Here is an 18,729-nt window from a genome sequence, read left to right as displayed (position 1 = left end):
GTAGTTCCGGGAGGATGGATTTCTGGTGCTGGAAAGATTCCTGTCTGCGGACGAGTGTGTGGCCATGCAACAGAGGATTGGTGAGATAGTGGCCGAGATGGATGTCCCTCCCCACTGCCGCACGGAATTTTCCACCCAGGAAGAGGAGCAGCTGCGAGCCCAGGTTGGTACCTGGGGCGGGTGCGGACGGGATCTGATCTTTGACAGGGGGCCAGTTCCCTGGGAGAGCAACAGCCTGGAGGCCCATGGCTCGTCCTCATAAGAAATCAGGCCCCAGCCTTCCACGCACCAGGCTCCGGGCTAAGTGCCTCAAATGAACATTTCCTTCACTCCTCACTACGAATTTATAAGATCGGCATTATTGTGCCCATTTGCCAGGTGGAGAAAATGAGGCCCAGCTCACTTGCCCCAGACCGCAGAGTTAGTGACTGACAGAGCAAGGCTTTGAACCCAGATCTGTTTGATACCAAGTCCAAGCTGTTCACTGGTCTGCTGTACTTCTTCAGTAGTTCCCCTGCCACAAGGGGCCTCCCTATGGCCCACAACCTGGAATGGGCCATGTGATTCTGATGGGCCCACCTGTGCAAGGCTTATCCCAGAATGAGACTAGAAACTCTGCCGTTTCCCTCCAGTGACCTGACGGGACTCAGTTCAGTTTGAGATGGGGAAGTTGAGACTCGTGGGTTCTCCCACACAGTTCTCTTAACCCTTCACGGTCTGAATTTATGAGCCTGTCTGACCCGGGTCCTCCAAGCCAAAGCTGTCTGTGGTCCCAGCCTCCTAATGGGGCTCACTCATACTCACGCAGAGCGGCTCCTGCCATCTGGTGGGCATAAAGGGAATTACAATGGCCGGAAGCTTTGCAACCCAGAGAACTGGGACTTGGGAGGGAAAAAGGGTCGCAGAATGAAAATTTCCTCGAAATCGTTTCATTTGGAAGCAAATCCAGCATTCTAGGTGGGGAAAGCCGAGACGGGGTTCTTGTGTCCAAGGTCACTCAAAAACTCCAAGGAGTGCGGGGGTCGAATCTTGTGCCCTCCAAGCCGCTTTCAGAGACCCATGAGGAGGCGGGGAGAGGACAGGAGAAAGTGTGTGTATCTCGTTTTATAATGCTTGCGAAGAGATCAGCACAGTGCTTGGTACTCAGTAAACCCATGCGAAAGACTTTGGAATAGGTATTAAAAGAAGATCAGGGGGTGTCCTCTCTCGTTCTCCCTTCCAGCTTACCTCCACTTTTCATTGTCTCTGAGTTATTTTACAACTCCGTAAGTTGGATAGAATTGATAGTAACTATAGAAATAGATATAAACCACGTCTAGCAGAACGCAATCATTATTCAGTGCTCCGTACTGATTACAATTATTCAGAATGCGATTTTTATTATTATTATTGCCCGGTAGATAGATCAGCTTTGCCTTGATTTGTAATTCCGTTTCAGCATTCATTACTGCCTATACGTGTGTGGTTCTTGGAATTCTCCTTTGAATTCGTGGTTCCCTTGTGAAATAATGAGTTAAGTAAAACCTTTGACACATTTAGCATCATTATCTTCAATGTTATTATTATCAATTATGCTTCCCTAACTTGTTTGCTTCACCCTCATCCTGGTGCAGGCAGAGGAGCTAAGAATGTTGAAAAAAACTTTCAGTTTTCAGCAGAAAGGCTTTGAAGGGGCCTGCCGAGGCACCAAGCTGAGCTATGTAGGCGCAGGTGAGAGCAGATGTACACGTGTGAGGGAGTGGCAGGGCTGTGTACCTCTGGGGAACCCAGGTGGGCGGGTCGATGCCACTCAATTCCACTGATGTGCCATGCAAGAAGGTAGGGAGATAAATACGATGATTAAAGCCACGGGAAGACACAGGGCATCTTCCTGGAGCATCGTTTTCATATGATGCTAAGAAATTTAAAACTTATTATAATTAATAAGAAGAGGTTACTAAGAAAACAGAAGATTAATACTAGCTTGTATTTATCAAGCATTTAGCTATGCCCTTGCTGAGCATTTTCTATTTAGCAGCAGCAGCAGTAATAATAATAATAATAATAATAGATATTCACATGGCACTTATCACCACTCCAAGGACTGTTTTAGTGCTTTACATATACCAACTCATAATCCCTACAACACCTTATGAGACAGGTACCATTAATAACATCTATATTTTATGAGGAAACCAAGCCCAGAGAGGTTCAGTGATACAGTCGTGGTCATACAGCCAGCCAGTGGCCGAGCTGGGATTTGAACCTAAGTATCCTAGCTCCAGGGTATGTGCTCTCCAAGCTGTAGGAGTCAGCCTCTTCTACCTGCAGCCTCTAGCAGTCCGGGGGAGGTCAGTTCTGTTATTATTTCCGTTTGGTAGATGAGGAAAGTAAGGCTTTGAGAGGTAAAACAAGTGGTCCAAGCCTACCTGGGAATCAGACCTGTTTGATTCTAGTACCTGTGGTTTGAATCACACAATACTGAGTATAAGTCATGTGACTTATTAAGAGGTTTCCAAGAAATTCCATGCTTGCAGCTTCTGGTTATGCTTCCAGGCACTTGGGGTTCCCATTCCCTGTCTGTGCCTCAGTGAACGAGTTTGAGAAGCGCCAGCTGGGTCTGTAGCCCTGTGGAATGGGAACCATCTGAGTCCTCTTCCCTCTTTGCTAGGCCTAGCTCTTACCTGACGATGCTCTCAGTCCCTCCTATGTCCCTTCCCCACAGGGCAGCACAGACTATTTCCTGAGCAGTGGCGACAAGATTCGATTCTTCTTTGAGAAAGGCGTTTTTGACAAGAAAGGTCCGGAGCTGGGGCCCTAAAGGTGGGGGTGCACTGGACTTGGGTATCTCCGCCCCCAGGGCTGGGGGGCGGGTGTTGAGGCCAGCTACCCCAGGGGAGGCTGGACTCTAGCTCATCTGCCTTTACCTGTTCCTTGTGCCACAGGAAATTTCCTGGTCCCTCCAGAGAAATCCATCAACAAAATTGGCCATGGTAAGCTGGCACCTGGGGAAAAGGAAAGGGGGAAACTAAGGCCTGAAGAGTTTAGGGGTGTTACCCAGAGCCTACAGTGGCCCAGACAATAGCATTTCTGCCTGCAGCACCCTCCCTGGCCCTGTTCTTCTGCATCTTACACTGCTAATCATGAGTCCTGCCTGGGAAAGGGTCCACTGAGCCTACCATGCAGACGGGCACGTGCAGACCCTCAGCTCTCTGTTCCCTGGCTTGGGGATGACCCAGGCCCCAGGCATAGGCACTCCTTAAGGAGCCTCCTTAAGGAGCACCTAACATGTTCATATAGTCCCCGTTCTGAGACCCCCCAAACCAAGGTAGGAAATTCTCTTTTTTTTTCAGGATCATACATTAAAATTTATTTCATAGATCACTTATTTTTAAGCTTGAAGTTATATCATGGTAGCTTTGTTAAAAACATTGCGGTAAAATATATATCACAAACTTTACCATTGTAACCATTTTGAAGTGTACAATTCAGTGGCCTTAAGTACATTCAGCCCTCACTTTTTTTTTATTGAGTTATAATCGACATATAACATTTCAACCCTCGCTTTTTGTAGTAACAACGATGATAGCAAATAATGAGAAGAGTGACTATTCCGTGCCAGGCCCTGGGCTGTGGCTGTGCATGTGTTAGCCCTGTGAGCCCTGTGGTAGCCTGGGGGGAGGGCAGGGCGGGCCTTCTAGTCCCCTTGTACAGTGTCCACTGAGGCTTACAGGAGAGAAGTCACATAGAGTTAGTGGCAGTACCGAGATTGCTACCAAGGGATTGGCCCCTTGGAGCTTTTCGTCCTCTGAGGATTGGGAAGTCAGGGCTGGAGTGAGGGTCACAGATGGTTAGAAGGTCAAGAATAAGGTCATGGGTGGGATGGGGTCTGAGGTGGGGCAAAAGTGTCTGGGGCCCATCCCTTGGTTACAAACAAGAAAAAATTTAATATACACAAAATTGTTGGGAGTGAGGGCTGAGTCTGGATGCCCAGGGCTAGGCATGGGAGGGGCTCGTGGGGGCTGGGGACTGTCCCATCAGCCTGCCTCTATCCCGCAGCTCTGCATGCCCATGACCCTGTCTTCAAGTGTATCACACACTCCCCCAAGGTTCAGGTGAGCAGAGGTGGGGACAAGGTTGGGTAAGTGGGCCAGCTGTGAGTGTGGGCTGGCAGTGTGACCTTTGACCTCTTCCAGGCCTTGGCCAGAAGTCTGGGCCTCCAGATGCCCGTGGTGGTACAGAGCATGTACATCTTCAAGGTGAGCTCGTCATCCTGCCCAGGCCTCAGTTTATGCTCTGTAAAATGGACAGAATATTCATACCAAGCCAAAAGCTGCTACTAGGAAGATTATTAACTTGGGGGAAGAACATGTAAAATCGGCCTCCTCCAGCTAAGGTGACTGGCCTTTAGTTGGTTTTCAGTTAAAATTTGGTGGTAGGAGAGAAGGGGCTCCCCAGGACTCCGTCTTCCCTTCCCTGGCTATTGAAATGCTATTCTCAGTTTTCAAGGCCTAGCTCGGTGCCACCTCCTCCAAGAAGCCTTCCAGCAATCTTGGGAAGAGAGGAACTGGCCTGGGTCCTAATCTCTCCTGCTGCCCCTCATATCTGCCACATGTTCTGTTACGCATGCACGTGGTCAGACTAGGAGTGCCCTGGCGGGCAGGGTGGTATTTCTTTTTGCAGCCCTCCTGGGCCTGGCACACAGTAGGTGCTTCATAGCTGGGTGCCAATGTGAAATCCTTGGAGGAAAACACCTGTGGCCAGGGAAGAGCTTCCCATGAGACTCAGCCGTCCCTGCTCTCTCCTGCCCTCTTCTGGTCTCACCGGGCCCTTCCTCTCTCTTGCAGCAACCTCGTTTGGGTGGCGAAGGTGAGCTGAGTGCAGACTGTGGGCCCAGCAAAGGCCCTGGTGGGAAATCTGGACATTAGTGGTTATGAGGTCTTCAGAGGGAGGGAGGGCACTTGTCTACCTGTCCCCAGGCTGGGGAGGAGAAGCCACCTTCTGTTCCTTCCTGGGACAGTGAATTGGGAGGGTGCCTCCCAGTACAGTGGTTCCTGAACCTGGCCACAACTCCTAGCTGGTTAAAAATACAGATTCCCGGGCCCAGTTTCCTGAGATCTTGAGTCAGTAGGGCTGCTAGGGCCTGGGAATCTATATTTTACCAAGTTTCTTGGAGGACCGATTCAGCATACAAATTGCTGATCTAATTCCAAACCTCACTGGATGCACAGATACCCTTTACAGCCTCTCTTGTGAGTGATTATCCACTTCTGCTCAAATACCTCCAGTGACAGGGAGCTCACCCCCTCGCAGGTCATCCTTCCTTGCATTAGCCCAAGTTGGCCTCCTTGTGACCGCCTCCTCCTCCCATCATTCAGTTAAAGGACAGTCCCCTAAAGGGATGGCCATCCATTCCCCAAGTCCAGCACCTCCACTTTCTTCAGTCATTCTTCCGCCAAATGTTTTGGAGCACCCCCTATTGGGACACCTTCCTGTGGACACTGTCCAGGTTGTCAATGTCCTTTTTAAAGGTTGGTGCATAGAAAAAACACAATTCCCCAGGAAGGAGGTGAGATGAGCACCCCTGTTACAGGCGAAGGTCATTTATTCAGTGGTCCTCCATCCTGGCTGGGCCCCAGCATCACGAGGTGGGGGTATTTAAAATGTGGGTGCTTGGTCAGTCGTCCCCACCACTTCACACTTATACCACTGGGGGGATCATCTGGTGGCTGGAGGTGCTTGTCTCTAGCTATGGACGGTGGCCTTAGTTACCTGGCCAGAATTAAACAAGAGCAGCTACTTTTTAGCAAACTATTACAATGTTGGGTCCTGTGCTGGCACTTGTCATACATCTTCTCATGGAATGCTCCAGCAACCCCATGAGGTAGGTTACTGTTGGGGATGCTTTACGGTTTAGGAAATTGAAGCTTTGAGAGGTAAAATATCTTGTCCCAAGTCACCGGACTACAGAGAGGCAAGACTAACTGATCATGGGAGGGCTGGGCCAGGAGGGATCTGGGGGGATTGGAGAATGGGAAACAAGGCCAAGGTGAGGTGGGGGCTGGGCTCCTCACACCCACGTGGGCTTGCTGCAGTCTCCCCTCACCAGGATGCTTCCTTCCTGTACACGGAGCCCCTGGGCCGGGTGCTGGGCCTGTGGATCGCGCTGGAGGACGCCACACTGGAGAACGGCTGCCTCTGGTTCATCCCTGGCTCCCACACCAGTGAGGACACCTGTCTTTCCCCATCCACTCATACCCTATCGGCCATGGGAGAGGGACCCAGAAAAAAGAGAGGCTAAAGACTCCTTCTTGGCCTGCAGGTGGAGTGTCGAGAAGGATGGTCCGGGCCCCTGCTGGCTCAGCGCCTGGCACCAGCTTCCTGGGGTCAGAGCCAGCCCGGGATAACAGCCTCTTTGTGCCTACGCCAGTGCAGAGAGGTAGGCGGTATGCAGAGGGAAGGAAGGCAGGGCCCTGACGCCACGCCCATGGGTGTCTGCCTGCTCTGACCACCCGGCTCACCTGAGAATGAGAGAAGGTCTCTGGACACTGGGTGGTCAGGAAGCAGTGAGATTAACAGCAGGGTCTCCCAGACCAGTCTAGAATCCAGACTCTGCTACTTCCGGGCTCTTTGGGCAAATGACTGAATCCTTCTGAGCCTCAGTTTCCCCCAAAGAGATGATGTATCCAAGATGTTCGCACAGAACCTGTGTGGTCCACAGCAAGTACTTGACAGATGCCAGCTCTTGGTGCTCCCCCTCGCTCTTTTGGAAACGGGAAAACTGAGGTCCTACTCAGTGTTTGCTGGCGAGATCCCAGCCGGCTGGGACAGTACAGACTCTGCCTGGTTGTACAAACACCATAGGGCTTGCCAAGGTCATGGGCCCCGGGGGGAAGGTCTGGATCTCAGGAGAACCTGTGTCCAACAGCACAACCTCAGACCCCACGGCAGGCCGCAAGTTCCTGAGTTTTCAGGGTCGAGAATGGAGATAAATAGGCTGCAAAACCGCCTGAGGTCTGGAAGGCCCTGTGTCCCTTCCTGCCCTGAGTGTCCTGACCTACGGTGTCCCTGCCAGGGGCCCTTGTCCTAATCCACGGAGAAGTGGTGCACAAGAGTGAGCAAAACCTCTCCGACCGCTCGCGCCAGGCCTACACTTTCCACCTCATGGAGGCCACTGGCACCGTCTGGAGCCCAGAGAACTGGTAGGTGGCAGGTATGTCCCAGACAGGGTCCTGAAGAGGTCCTCGCAGCTAGGCAGAGCAGTGAGACTGGCATCTCAGGGGCATTTTCTATCCTCCGCAGGCTCCAGCCAACAGCCGAGCTGCCCTTTCCCCCACTGTACACCTAAAGGCTCTCGCAGGGCTGGGCAATGTCCCCTCCCAGGTGAAGCTGTGGGCCACAGACACCACCAGTGCCTCGCCCGACCACCCAGGTGCAAGAGGAAAGTCTCATCTCTCCTCCTGGGCTTTCCTTCTGCCAGTGTCTGTACTCTTCGGCCCTGCAGGCAGACAGGCGAGAGGTGGCAGCTGGGCAGCAGGAGCCCAGCTGGGTGCCTTTCCCAAGATCTCTGTCTCTGTCTCCCCTCTGCCTCCCCCTAGAGGGTTGTGGTCACAGAATGGTTCTGGCCACTTCTCTGCCAGCTTCTTACTCTTCTCTCCTCTCAGACAGAACTCTATTACCGTGCAAGACATTGAATAAAAATGACTTCTGAATGCAGCTTCTTGATCCTTCTTTCCCAAGCAGCCTTGTTCTCAAGATGAGAGCTCTGCTGACAATCATCCCGGGTACCCCAGCCTTGCCTGATGAGGTTTGTGTGATTTCCCTAACAGTAAGTCACATCTGGTGGGTGCATACTCACTGTGCCAAGAGCTTCACATGTTGTATCTCAGAGGCCCCACACTGATGGACCTTCAAGGTAGGTGCTCTTGCCATCCGCATTTGTAGATAAAGAAGCTGACTCATGGGGAGATTAAGGGACCTGCTCCAAACACAGTTTAGTTGTTTAGCAAGCTCAGCCTGATCCAGGGCCTGCGCTTCTAACCTCTACAGTCCTGGTGCTCTCCTCTTGGGAAAGGGGAAAGACGACCAAGCCTGGGAATCCAGTCCCAGATTCTGGTCCTGGCTCTGTGACCAACTCGCTTTCTGGTCTCAGGCTAGGCCCTTCCTCTCTCTGGAACTGTTTTCCCACCTGCATAGTTGGGGGCCAGACGAGGGCTTCCATGGGTTCCTCCTCCTTGGGCATGCTTGGCAGGCACCCAGACCTTTCGCAAGAATAATATGAAATCCAAAATTTGTTTAGCCAGCGTCTGGCCCAGAGGCTGCAAGTCAGGGGCCACTGGCTGATTCCAGGCCACAGATGTATTTTGTCTGGGCCTTGGTATTTTTATAAAAAACTTTTTAAAACAGAGATTTCACATAAATTTGAAATCCAGATTTCTAAGCCTCCTTGAAAGAACAGGTCAACACCACGAGGCCTATGGTCTAGCACGCTGACGACTGGCTGGAGCTATCTCCTTAGAGGCACACGTGCCCTCCATGTCTCACTTGCCATCCTCCTTCACTGCATTACCTGCCTGACCTCAGCGGCCATAAGAGTTTGTGAACTTGATTTCCAGCCTCTACTGTATATATGGACAAGCCAAGGCCCAGAGGACAGAGCCCTTTCCCGAGGGCACAGTCAATGAGGCAAAGCTGCTGCTCTTCCCTGACATTTTGCCACCTCCTTCAGCAAGCAGAAGGGAACCTGAGAAAAGGGGTTTGTCGTCTCCTTTGAGCTCCCAAAGGAATGTTTCAGCACTTTCCTCTGAGGGAAAGGACTTGGCAGTGACCCCGTGAGCTCCCTAGAGGTCCACTCCTGGCTTCTGGCCATAGTGGGCCCAAATTCTCGCCTCTTCCTGCGAGGCCCCTCCCTGCCAGGCTGGGTGAGCAGCCGGGAGAAACCTGCTCTTCTTTCCCCAGCTCCTTCTCACACACAAGTTGATTTTCCCGCCTTTAGCTCTTTCTAGCCCAAATGAGAGGAATCACATGCATTTGGCTATTTTCCTCTTGGGTTCTCCTCCAGATAGAGCTAAGTCTCCAAGGACAGCCCGTAAAAGTACAACCCTTGGCTTGCCTGGCTTTTTGCTGAGAGGAGAACTGGCCTTGGGTAATAATGACACTCTGCCCTGAAGTGTTACGCTCTGTGGCCTCCAGTGTCCACTCCAGGCCCCTCTGAGGATCTCAAGGTGGCAGGGGCGGGGGGCTATGGCACACGTAAGTTCTTTGAATTGTTGTACTATCCTTTAGCCTTTTTGCTTTTTAAATATCAGCAAATCAAAAGCCGGGAGAGCTTTAATTTTTATTTTGAATCTGAATCAACTGAAAAATCAAATCTGCTTCTTCATGCCCAAGTGGCTGGCTGCTGTGGGGACCATTTATCCTCCCCCTGTCTCCATTTCCTCCATCGCTGCTACACAGCAGCTAGGCCATCAGCAATATCAGGAGGTAGAGAGGCAAAAGGAGATTGTCTATCTGCGTAGTGTATGCTTCTAGGAGGGACACCATGCTGATGGATCCCAAAATCCAAGCGTAACTGTCGTTTAGGTCCACTCCACTGTCAAAGATTAAGATCAGAGCTACAGAAATGATTTGGGCAAATATAGATGTCATGGTCCCCTCAAAAGTCTTTTTGGTTCCAGGCCAGTAGATTTCCCCCATGGTACTGCCAAAGATGGAGGCCATAGTGTCACCCACACCCACGGCCAGGACACCGGCGTAGGGGACTAGGGCCCTCGCTCCCCCCAGGCTACCCTTCTGTGTGCAGGGTCTGGGGACTAGCCAAATGGGAAGAGACATGCCCAGGAGCAGGTAGATGTGTGTCAGGATAAGCGGTCCGCTATCTCGTTCATCCAGGAAGAGGGACAGGAGGCTCCGCAGAGTGTGGCCCAGGGGCTTAATGCGGAAGTAGCGCACATACTCCAGTAAGATGAAGACCGCCAGACATAGAGTGGCAGCCACGTAGAGTAGTGGCCGGTCAAAGATGATACCTGGGACGTAGGTGGCTACCACAATGAAGTGGAAATACTTCCGGGCAATGGTCGGGGCCTGGTGCTTCTTGGACTCCGAAGATGACCTCTTGGCATTCTGGTACAGAACTACCAGGCAGGCAAAGGTGGCCAGCAGAGACCAGTAGGCTAGGAGGTAGATGCGGGTTTCTGTCTGGAAGAGGAATTGAAGAAGCCAGAGCAGGGGGTTCCTGCGGATGAGCCGGTGCAGCCAGGGCAGGACCACACCAAGACCCAGCACACCAGTCATAAGGTGGAAGAAGATGGAAGAGGCCCAGGTACCTGAGTCCATGAAGACAAAGAGGGTGCTGAAGAAGATGCCCATGAGCACCATCCCTACGACCACCACCAGCAGGAAGAAGTCCACTGGGTCTCCCTGGCCTTCTACCACGGTCAGAGAGCGCTTGATGAGCTGGTTGAGCAAAAAGCTGATGCCACCCAACACCAGCAGTGCCTCGCCAGGGGTGAAGCAGCGGGGTAGCAGGTACAGCAGGATCATGTTGAGGTAGACGAAGATCAGCAGGACCTCCAGGACCTCGATCACCTCGCCCACACTCAGTGAGTGCTTCATGATATAAATGATGACACCCCCGGCCAAGCCCAAGATGACACAAGTGTTGGTAGGCACTGGGCGAGTGATCCCCAGCGCCAGCACTGATGAGAAGAGGGCCACTGCCATGCCAGTGGTTGCCACCACAATTCCAAAGCGCTCAAAGTATGGGTTCCCCGCAGCCTGGCAACGCTCCTTCATGACCAGTCCGAGCAAAGGCATGACCATGGAGGCGGGCAGCAGGCCACTGTTTGCGGACATTCGGAACTGGAAGACAGCGCTTCCTTGCTGTAGCAGCCGGTCCCACTTGTACTGGACGTAGAAGGCTTGCACTGCGAGGGCCACGGCGCACCACGAGTACCGGTCCAACACGGATGCGTGGATACTCAGCACCACCGCGAACACCACTGCCGCCTCTGCCAGCACCGAGCCGCTCAGCAGCGCTCCGGTCCCCTGGGCCGGGGGAGCACACTCTCGGGTCATTTCTCTAGACTTGGGACCCTGGGCAAACCGGGGTGACTAGGGTCGCTTTGGACGCTGGGCCCCTAAGCCCTGCCAGGCAGAGAGCCGCAGCTTCACCCAACCAGCACCTTCTCTCTCCGTTCTCTAGCTGCAAGGAGGGAAGCTCTACTGGAGGACACTCTCTGAAGCCTGGGAGCTAGTGTCCGGTCAGTTTCCACCGTCTTCAACCTATGGCGTAGACGTCGTCTCTCGGCCAACTTCATTCCAGCCTCGGCGGCCCGAGCCGCGAGTTCCTCACCTTTCTGGGCGTCGCCATCTTGGCCCCGCCCCGCCATCACGTGACGGAAAGCCCGTCCACGCGCCCGTCTGGAGGCGGGCGGTCACGTGGACGCGGCGTTTGGGGGCGGGGCGGGGGCGCGCGCGCGCGAAGATGGCGGCTGCCGCCGGTGGGCCGTGTGTGAGGTGCGGAGCGGGCCGAGTCGGCCGGGGTGGCTCTGAGGCGCGGGGTCGAAGCCGAGCGGAAGCGGGGCGGGAGTCGGGGGCGAGATGTGGAGGCGGTGGCGGGGCGAAGCCCGGCTAGGTGGACGGGCGCCGAGACGGGAGGCGGTTACGTCCAAACGGTCCCCGCGCGCGCGGGGGATCTGAGGCGACTTCTCCAGGAGGGGGGGGCCGGTGCCTCAGTCCTTCTGTCAGCATCGGCCTCCCGTCTCTTCCCCAAGTCCCTTTCTCTTCCTCCCCTCTCCCCACCGGCAGATCCCTCGGTCCCTCCCCCTGTGCCCCCGCGCTTCCTTGTCCGGCGTGACGCTCCCTCGAGGCGCAACGGGGCGCTTCGCGGTCGCCGGGGAGAGCCCCCACCCGCGTCCCTGCTGCAGCCTCCCGTGCCCTGCCTCGGCGACGCTGCCCAGATTCCCCAGGTGCTCTCGTTGGGAAGTGTTTCTTGCGGCGCCCAGCCACTTCCCTGCGGTTTCTGCCGTCTTTCATTCATCCATCTATTCATGTTCTCCGGCGTTGATTCCGTCAGCCCACATGCCCACATCCTCCGAGAGAGCCCAGGCACTGTAGCGGGCTTTAGAGACGAGAAGATGAAATATTAACGAGAGACAGACAGCCCCTTACAGAGCGCTTACTAGCGCCAGACGCCGGGGAAGCGCTTTCCGTGCATTGTCTCGGGATTCTCTTAACTCCGTGAGCCACCTTCTGTTTCGCAGATGACTCGCAAATCCAGCTCAGTACTAGCTAAGTGGTAAAAAGTGAGGATGCGAACCGAAACTTTAAGCAGATCGCCCCATCTCTATCTTCCACGTTACAGCTTGAAGCGTCTTCCCCTCGCCCTACCACCCTCCCTCCTTAGACGTCCCTGTCATTTATTCCCTGTGCCAGCAGTGTTTCCCCACTTTTTCGTCTTGTCCACTGCCGTGTCCTCAACACCCATGAGCGCACATGATAGACCTTACGTAAATATTTATTACAGACATTGCCCGTTTTCTCAGATAGCACTTCCTTCACCTATCAGCTCAGTGACATTTTCTTTGGAATTTCCACTGGGCTGTTTCCGAAATTGTAAGGACCAGTTTGCTTTTCCCTCTTCTGCTGTTTTATGTCAGCTCATTTATCAGGCAGCATTGTGGTCACTGTGTCTTCCTTTTCTTAGGCTTATTTCATAATCATCGTGGAGACTGGGTAAAGTTAAGCTCTGACAGGGTCAGGTGTGCTCTTTAATGAGAGGAAGTAAGGGAAGAAAAACATCGATTTGCCTGAAAGATGCTTTGATCATGTTGGTAAACCTACCAAACTCATACTTGAAGATGGAAGAAATAACAAAGATTTCTAGGCACTGCTTTGCTCATAGCCTGTGTTAGGAGAATGATCTTTCTTCTTGTGCTGGAAGGCACATAACTATTGGGATCACACTGAGCAGCATTCTGTTTGAAACACCTAGAGGTCAGGACTGAGAGAAAACTTTAATTCTATTCCTGTGCCCGCTGATTTGCAAATGACTTCAGACAGGCCACCTTACCAGTTGAGCTTGTTTTTCCAAATGTGAATCCTTTTAAGACTACTATTGAGGTGGCTTTGAAGCATGTAAGAAAGTCATTGTACATGTTAATATGAGTTAGCACTAGTCAAAAATGGAATAATATTCTTAAATCACTCGGTTTGGGGAAAGCCAGTCAGGATTTGGCAGAAACTCAGTTTGAATATTGGCATTTTGGGGTATCTCTTGTGTTCTTCAGTTAATGTGGTTGTAGAAACCTGGTTGGTGTACGTATGCTAAAAAAAACAACTGGTTTGAAAAGGTTGTAGCTAAACTTAAGTCTCAGTTTACGTAAGAGAGGTGTACCTTATCTGTGGAGTCAGAACATTTATGGGTGATGGCTGCTTTTATTATTTCCATGTGGAGTATAACTGTTTCTCAAAAGAACTACTCAGAGTAGGTTGGCTGTATCTCATCTTTCTACCAAAAGGACTCAATCGTACAGGTTATTATTTGTAACCTACCGGTAACTTTCACCCAAAGGTTTCCAGCCATATGGATCTCTCTAAGGAAGATAATTTCCAGTTTCCATGAACTCTAGCTCTTTTAGGAATAGAGTTTTTTGTTGTCTGCTAGAACATTGGATTGAGAGTCAATACGTTTTTATAACTTTTGAGGCAAATTATTTGGTTTCTGTGCCTTAGTTTCTTCTCCGAATACTTAGTTCAGATTTATTTATTGTGCAAATACGTGAGACACTAGCACGTATTTCATTTATGAAAATATATGTAGAAGATGTTTCCCTGAGGCTTTGGATTAGACATCACAGTTCCAGCCATGTCTTGTGTCTTGAGAATCACCTGCTCAAACTTCAGGTCCCAATTTGAGGGGAAGTCTCTCATCCATCCCTGAATCAGTTCCCAGTGATCTCTCTTTTCCTTCTTCTTTTTTTTTTTTTTTTTGGTCTTATATGATTACATTCCTTCGTAGTGTCTAATTGTTAGGATCAAGCTCTTTATTTCTACTTTTTTGCTGACTGTGGAATGTGTGCTTAATGTCTTTTGTCATTCCCACACTAAGCGTATGAGTATCATGAAGGTCCTGTTATTCATAGACCAGTAAATGTATGAACTGAGGAACCAGTAACACTTATTTCCACAAGAATTCTCTTTCTGATAAATTACCATTTTCTCCTTTATTCTGTCTTTTCTTGGCACTTCTGCAGATATATATATATATATATTTTTTCTAATTTTTCTTTTCCAGTTAGATTGCAGGTCTAAAAGGGACTCATATCAGCCTCCTTTGCTATTCGTTTATCGCATATGTATTTTTGAGCCTCTCCTATTGTGCCAGCCACTGTATTAAAAGTATATGGTCTGCCATTGTAGAACAGAAAACTTCACCTCAGTCTTCGCTTGCTTCTAAGATGAATGCTTGGGTACAACTTGAGGCAGTGTAATGTAATGGTTAAACTCTGGAGTCGTGCAAACCTGGGTTCAAGCTCTGGTTCTATTATATATTAGCATTGTGATCTTAGGCAAGTCACTTAATCATTCTTAAACCTTAGTTTTCTAAGGTTTAGGAGATGATGGAGATAATAATAGTATGTACCTGATAAGTAAGTTGTCAGTATTCAGCAAGAGAAAATGTTGAGTACTTGGCACAGTGCCTGACATTACATTCTTATTAAAATCTCATTTTCAATAAACTATTGTTTTTGACATAACAGACCTTAACAACATAGTTTTATCAATGAAAATTTTAATTTCTAAAGAAACATTTATTTTTTGAGTAGTAAGTATAAAAGTTACTGCTTTACTCAAAGGCAGTCATCTCCAGTCCTTGTTAGTAGCAGAATCTTTTTCTCTTCTACTCGCCCTGACCAAGGTAAAAAAAAGCTAACATATCAAACATAAAAGGCAGAGAGGGTCTATACTGACCAGGTCTGTTACCTGCTCCTCTGAGAGCATTTAGTTAATTTAGGAATTCATTTGGGTATTCATTTTAAAATATAGATTTCCCATACACAGCCTCTGAGAAAGAGTAGCTCTAGGCGGTGACTAGGTCATTGTATATATTTTTTTCTAATTTGTACAGATTTGGGCGTAACAAATACCCACAGCTTGAATTTGAGAAAACAAGAAATTCTGGACTTGGCAGCTAGTCTTTGAATGTGATTAGTGGTCTTCTCAGTCTCTTCTGGGAAATCACTGCTACCTAGCTAGCTAGGGGTCTAAGTTCTGAAAGAAAATGCGGATAAATTAAAGCTCTTTAATGCCTGAGGCTTTTGAAATTAGAAGATAGATGATAAAGTGATTTAGCTCAGGCATACAAAACCTTCAATTATGGTTAATTTCTTTCAATTTAATTTCAGTTTTGATGTACCATTAGGCCCGTTATTAGCTATGTGTTATATAATAGGTATCTAATCCATTTGTGCAAATCAGAAGCTATTCTTGGTAAAGTAAAAGTATCTACCATTTTAAATAAAGCCCTCCCTTTATTTTTTGCTAATTCAGATTTATCAAATAAGTTAGATGATAATTATTCTCTTTACAAGACATTCTTTCAAAATTTACTATAACTTTCTTTAAATAGTGAGCTTGCCTTTGTTTTTAATTACTTGGAATGTGGTTTAGTCATACCTTTTAATACACATTATCTGTAAAGAGACATATTTGTTTCATTAACTAGATCTAATCTCCTGATTTTTTAAAGCTTTTTATCAGAAAAATTATTAGTGATTCCACAATGCAGTTGAGAAAGTTGGGGGCTGCTGATTCAGTAGAATCAAAATTTTTTTCTTAAAGGCATTTACACTCAGAAGGAGATTTATAATTTTAGGTGTGTTTAAGCCTCTTGATGGAAAAATCCCAAAAGACAATTTTTTTATTTTTTATTTTTTTTAGGTGAGGCAACCCTTGGTTAACCTCACAGATTGCAAGGACTTTGTCAGCTTACAATCACTTATTTTTTTTATTTTTTACACTTACAGCACCTGGTCTTCCTAGGTGGTCTCCCATCCAAGTACTAACCAGGCCCAATCCTGCTTAGCTTCCTAGATCAGATGAGATTGGGCTTGTTCAGGGTAGTATGACCGTAGACCAGCCAAAAGGCAATTTTTAAATAGAGCTAGTGCTCTATGTTACAGTTTTCACGAGGAAAACATTTTTCTGTTTGTCTTCAAAGTTAACACAGCTTGTATTCTTTTTGTTAAATATTTAGTATATTTTATTAGGACCTTTCTTCTCTCTACAGATAGACTTTCTAAGCAGTGTTAATTATTTCAGGTTACTGTTCTAAAGCTGATTTAAGTTTTCACAAAATATAATCCCTCATGCTTTTTATAACTCTTTCTTGAGAGAATATTTTTATAATAATTTTTTTAAATTACAGTTGGCATACAGTATTAGTTTCAAGTGTACCACATAGTGATTAGACGTTTATATAACTTACGAAGTGATCACCTCAATAAATTCGGTACCCATCTGAAGCCATACATATTTATACATAGTTATTACAATATTATGGACTTGAAAGAATTTCTTAATGGCTTCATTTTGAAATTTAATTCTAGACCTTAAAAAAACCCCAAAACATGTTTCCAAAGGCATGGATGAGTCGAAGGAACTGGGGTAAACACGTGATGAGAAGTTATTTGAAGAGCTCACTCGGGGCAGGGTCTATATCTAATGTGTTTTTTAATCTCATATGGCACCTAGTGGAAATTCATTAATAAATGAACAAACCTAGTACTATTCATAATGACTGTTAGACTTTACTTGTTGAGAAAGTGAATTATATCATGCATTTAGAAAATTTTCTGGAGATGATAGAGGTCCTGGAATATACATAATCCTTTTCTAGATTCTTCCTTATCAGTCACTACATTCTAATAAGAAAGGAGGAGATAGAAATATTAAATCGAGGCATCTTCTTAGCAGAGGACATACTGTTATTCATTAATTACTATATTTCATTAATTCTAAAATGCATTTTTTTTCATGCTTTTACTACCTCTGAAATCAGAATGTTTCATTGTTGATGACTTGTAGAACATAAGTAATCATGTCCTACAATTAATGGCATCTTAAAAGTGTTGAAATACGGTGCCCATCCTCATTTTTAACACTGTACCTCCTGGTTTCGGTTGAAATCTTATCTTTTAGTTTCTGAATTTTTATTTTGAGCATCAGACTTTTAAGAATATAACAGAATTACTGTCCAAAATTTTAACAAATTTGTTTTCTACATTGAGCTTTTTGTTTTAGAGAGTAGACAAAATAGCTGTGAGACAGTTTAGTCAAGTCTGCTTGTTGTCATTTTTCAGGAGCAGTAGAGAACTGTGGACAATTCTACTTGGAAGGTCAGCTCTGAGAGAACTGGTAAGTGATGGCGTTCTCGAGTGGGTGCTATGGTTTGCATAGTTTATATTATTTTTAAAAACTTTCTGTAGTAGGAAGTAAGCACATTTTTTATTCTAAAACTTTATAAACATCATGCATTCCATACTTCTCTCTGCTGAAATGTGGTATATCTCACAGCCTAGCTGTTAAAGTTTCTAAATTCCACCTTTCTTGTTCCTTGGTGATTCCTCTTCTGAAAAAATACCAGTGCTGCTTAATTGGCTGCTGAGGATTGGGGTACAAATGATATTCTGCTACCTCAGGCTAAGGAAGATTCTCAGGCCTTTTTTCTGTTTCACACTTTACTTGCTTTTTCTTCCTTTTCCATTTAGCTAGCTCCTTAGGTCACAGAGGCTGTGGTTTATAGGACATTTTCTAGCATATAATCAGTAAAGGGCAGTTCTTATTGATCCTCAGGTGTTCTCACCCTGCGAGGGTAAAGTGTTAAGGTGACATTCAAGTATTACTGTTATCATAATTAATATAAGGAATGCTGTACCTTTTTTAGAGCCTTACCAGTTTTTGATATGCCTTCATCTGATCATTCCACTTCTAGGACTGTATCTTAAAGAAATCCTGAAAAAGTTTTATGCACACAGCTCTTCACCATAGCATTGTTTATATTAATAAAGAATTATGGTCAGCTTAAGTGTATCTAACATTAGAGGAATGATAAATAAATTATGATCTAGCCACTTAAAACATTATGCAACCACTAGAAAGGATGCTTATCAAGGTTTTCATAATAAGGTTAAATCATTATGTTAGAATGTTAAGCAAAGAAAAAGGAGGCTACAGAATTAAATATTCAAAATGATTTCAACTGTGGAAAAGAATTCATATTAAAAAGACTCGAAGGAATATGTAATCCTCAGTGCCATCGTGGAGTCTGATTAAAATTGCATTTGTATAATTTTCTTGTTCTTTTCCAGAATCAGATTGAGGCAGAACTGAATAAACACTGGCAGCGGCTGTTAGAGGGACTTTCTTACTACAAACCTCCCAGGTACGGCTGTCCTGTGCATCTGGTTAGAGTAATTCACCTGAGGAAGCTGGCATAGGTGATACCATTTTCATGTATGATTTTGTCATATTGCTGGGTTAGGTAGATCAGAGAGAATACAGTTTGGTTACCAGTGGAAAAGAACAAAGCACATTTTTTTCTGTCTCTTGAAAGAGAAATTCCTTGTAGAAATACAGTATGGTTGAATCCAATTATATAACTGTAGTATCTGGGGATGAATATAAATATTCAGTTAATATTAATATTCAGATATTTATTTTGGTCCACATTATTTGTGTGTTGCACTG

At 47.3% G+C, this 18,729-nt stretch overlaps 3 protein-coding genes and 1 pseudogene across 4 annotated transcripts in view; 2 read left to right on the top strand and 2 right to left on the bottom strand.

Annotated features, from left to right (window-relative positions):
* The window catches only part of PHYHD1 (phytanoyl-CoA dioxygenase domain containing 1), a 9,474-nt gene extending 2,060 nt beyond the window's left edge, over nucleotides 1-7,414 (top strand). Inside the window, exons 2-11 of the mRNA XM_011364149.2 lie at nucleotides 5-163; nucleotides 2,705-2,780; nucleotides 2,925-2,972; nucleotides 4,039-4,094; nucleotides 4,176-4,238; nucleotides 4,827-4,848; nucleotides 6,075-6,203; nucleotides 6,302-6,418; nucleotides 7,055-7,181; nucleotides 7,282-7,414. Coding sequence (XP_011362451.1) covers nucleotides 5-163; nucleotides 2,705-2,780; nucleotides 2,925-2,972; nucleotides 4,039-4,094; nucleotides 4,176-4,238; nucleotides 4,827-4,848; nucleotides 6,075-6,203; nucleotides 6,302-6,418; nucleotides 7,055-7,181; nucleotides 7,282-7,327 — 843 coding nt within the window. The 3' untranslated portion in view covers nucleotides 7,328-7,414. The remainder of the gene's footprint in view (nucleotides 1-4; nucleotides 164-2,704; nucleotides 2,781-2,924; nucleotides 2,973-4,038; nucleotides 4,095-4,175; nucleotides 4,239-4,826; nucleotides 4,849-6,074; nucleotides 6,204-6,301; nucleotides 6,419-7,054; nucleotides 7,182-7,281) is intronic.
* Nucleotides 7,415-9,291: 1,877 nt separating this feature from the next.
* On the bottom strand, nucleotides 9,292-11,473 carry DOLK (dolichol kinase). Its single transcript, XM_011364150.2, has one exon. It carries the CDS (start codon nucleotides 11,053-11,055, stop codon nucleotides 9,439-9,441), a length of 1,617 nt encoding a protein of 538 aa, XP_011362452.1. The 5' UTR covers nucleotides 11,056-11,473; the 3' UTR covers nucleotides 9,292-9,438.
* LOC105294798 (nucleoporin NUP188 homolog) overlaps nucleotides 11,407-18,729 on the top strand; it is a 46,373-nt gene continuing 39,050 nt past the window's right edge. Inside the window, exons 1-3 of one of the 2 annotated variants that reach the window (XM_023532982.1) lie at nucleotides 11,407-11,496; nucleotides 17,343-17,397; nucleotides 18,351-18,424. In XM_023532982.1, coding sequence (XP_023388750.1) covers nucleotides 11,465-11,496; nucleotides 17,343-17,397; nucleotides 18,351-18,424 — 161 coding nt within the window. In that variant the 5' untranslated portion in view covers nucleotides 11,407-11,464. The remainder of the gene's footprint in view (nucleotides 11,497-17,342; nucleotides 17,398-18,350; nucleotides 18,425-18,729) is intronic. The other variant, XM_011364152.2, reaches the window with a different exon arrangement.
* Nucleotides 15,999-16,117, bottom strand: LOC111742497 (annotated as a pseudogene).

The sequence above is a fragment of the Pteropus vampyrus genome, unplaced genomic scaffold (genome assembly GCF_000151845.1).
Source record: "Pteropus vampyrus isolate Shadow unplaced genomic scaffold, Pvam_2.0 Scaffold95, whole genome shotgun sequence".
NCBI classification, from domain to species: Eukaryota; Metazoa; Chordata; class Mammalia; order Chiroptera; family Pteropodidae; genus Pteropus; species Pteropus vampyrus.
Note: the sequence above shows the minus strand (reverse complement) of the source record. Positions and strands in the feature narration are given on the sequence as shown.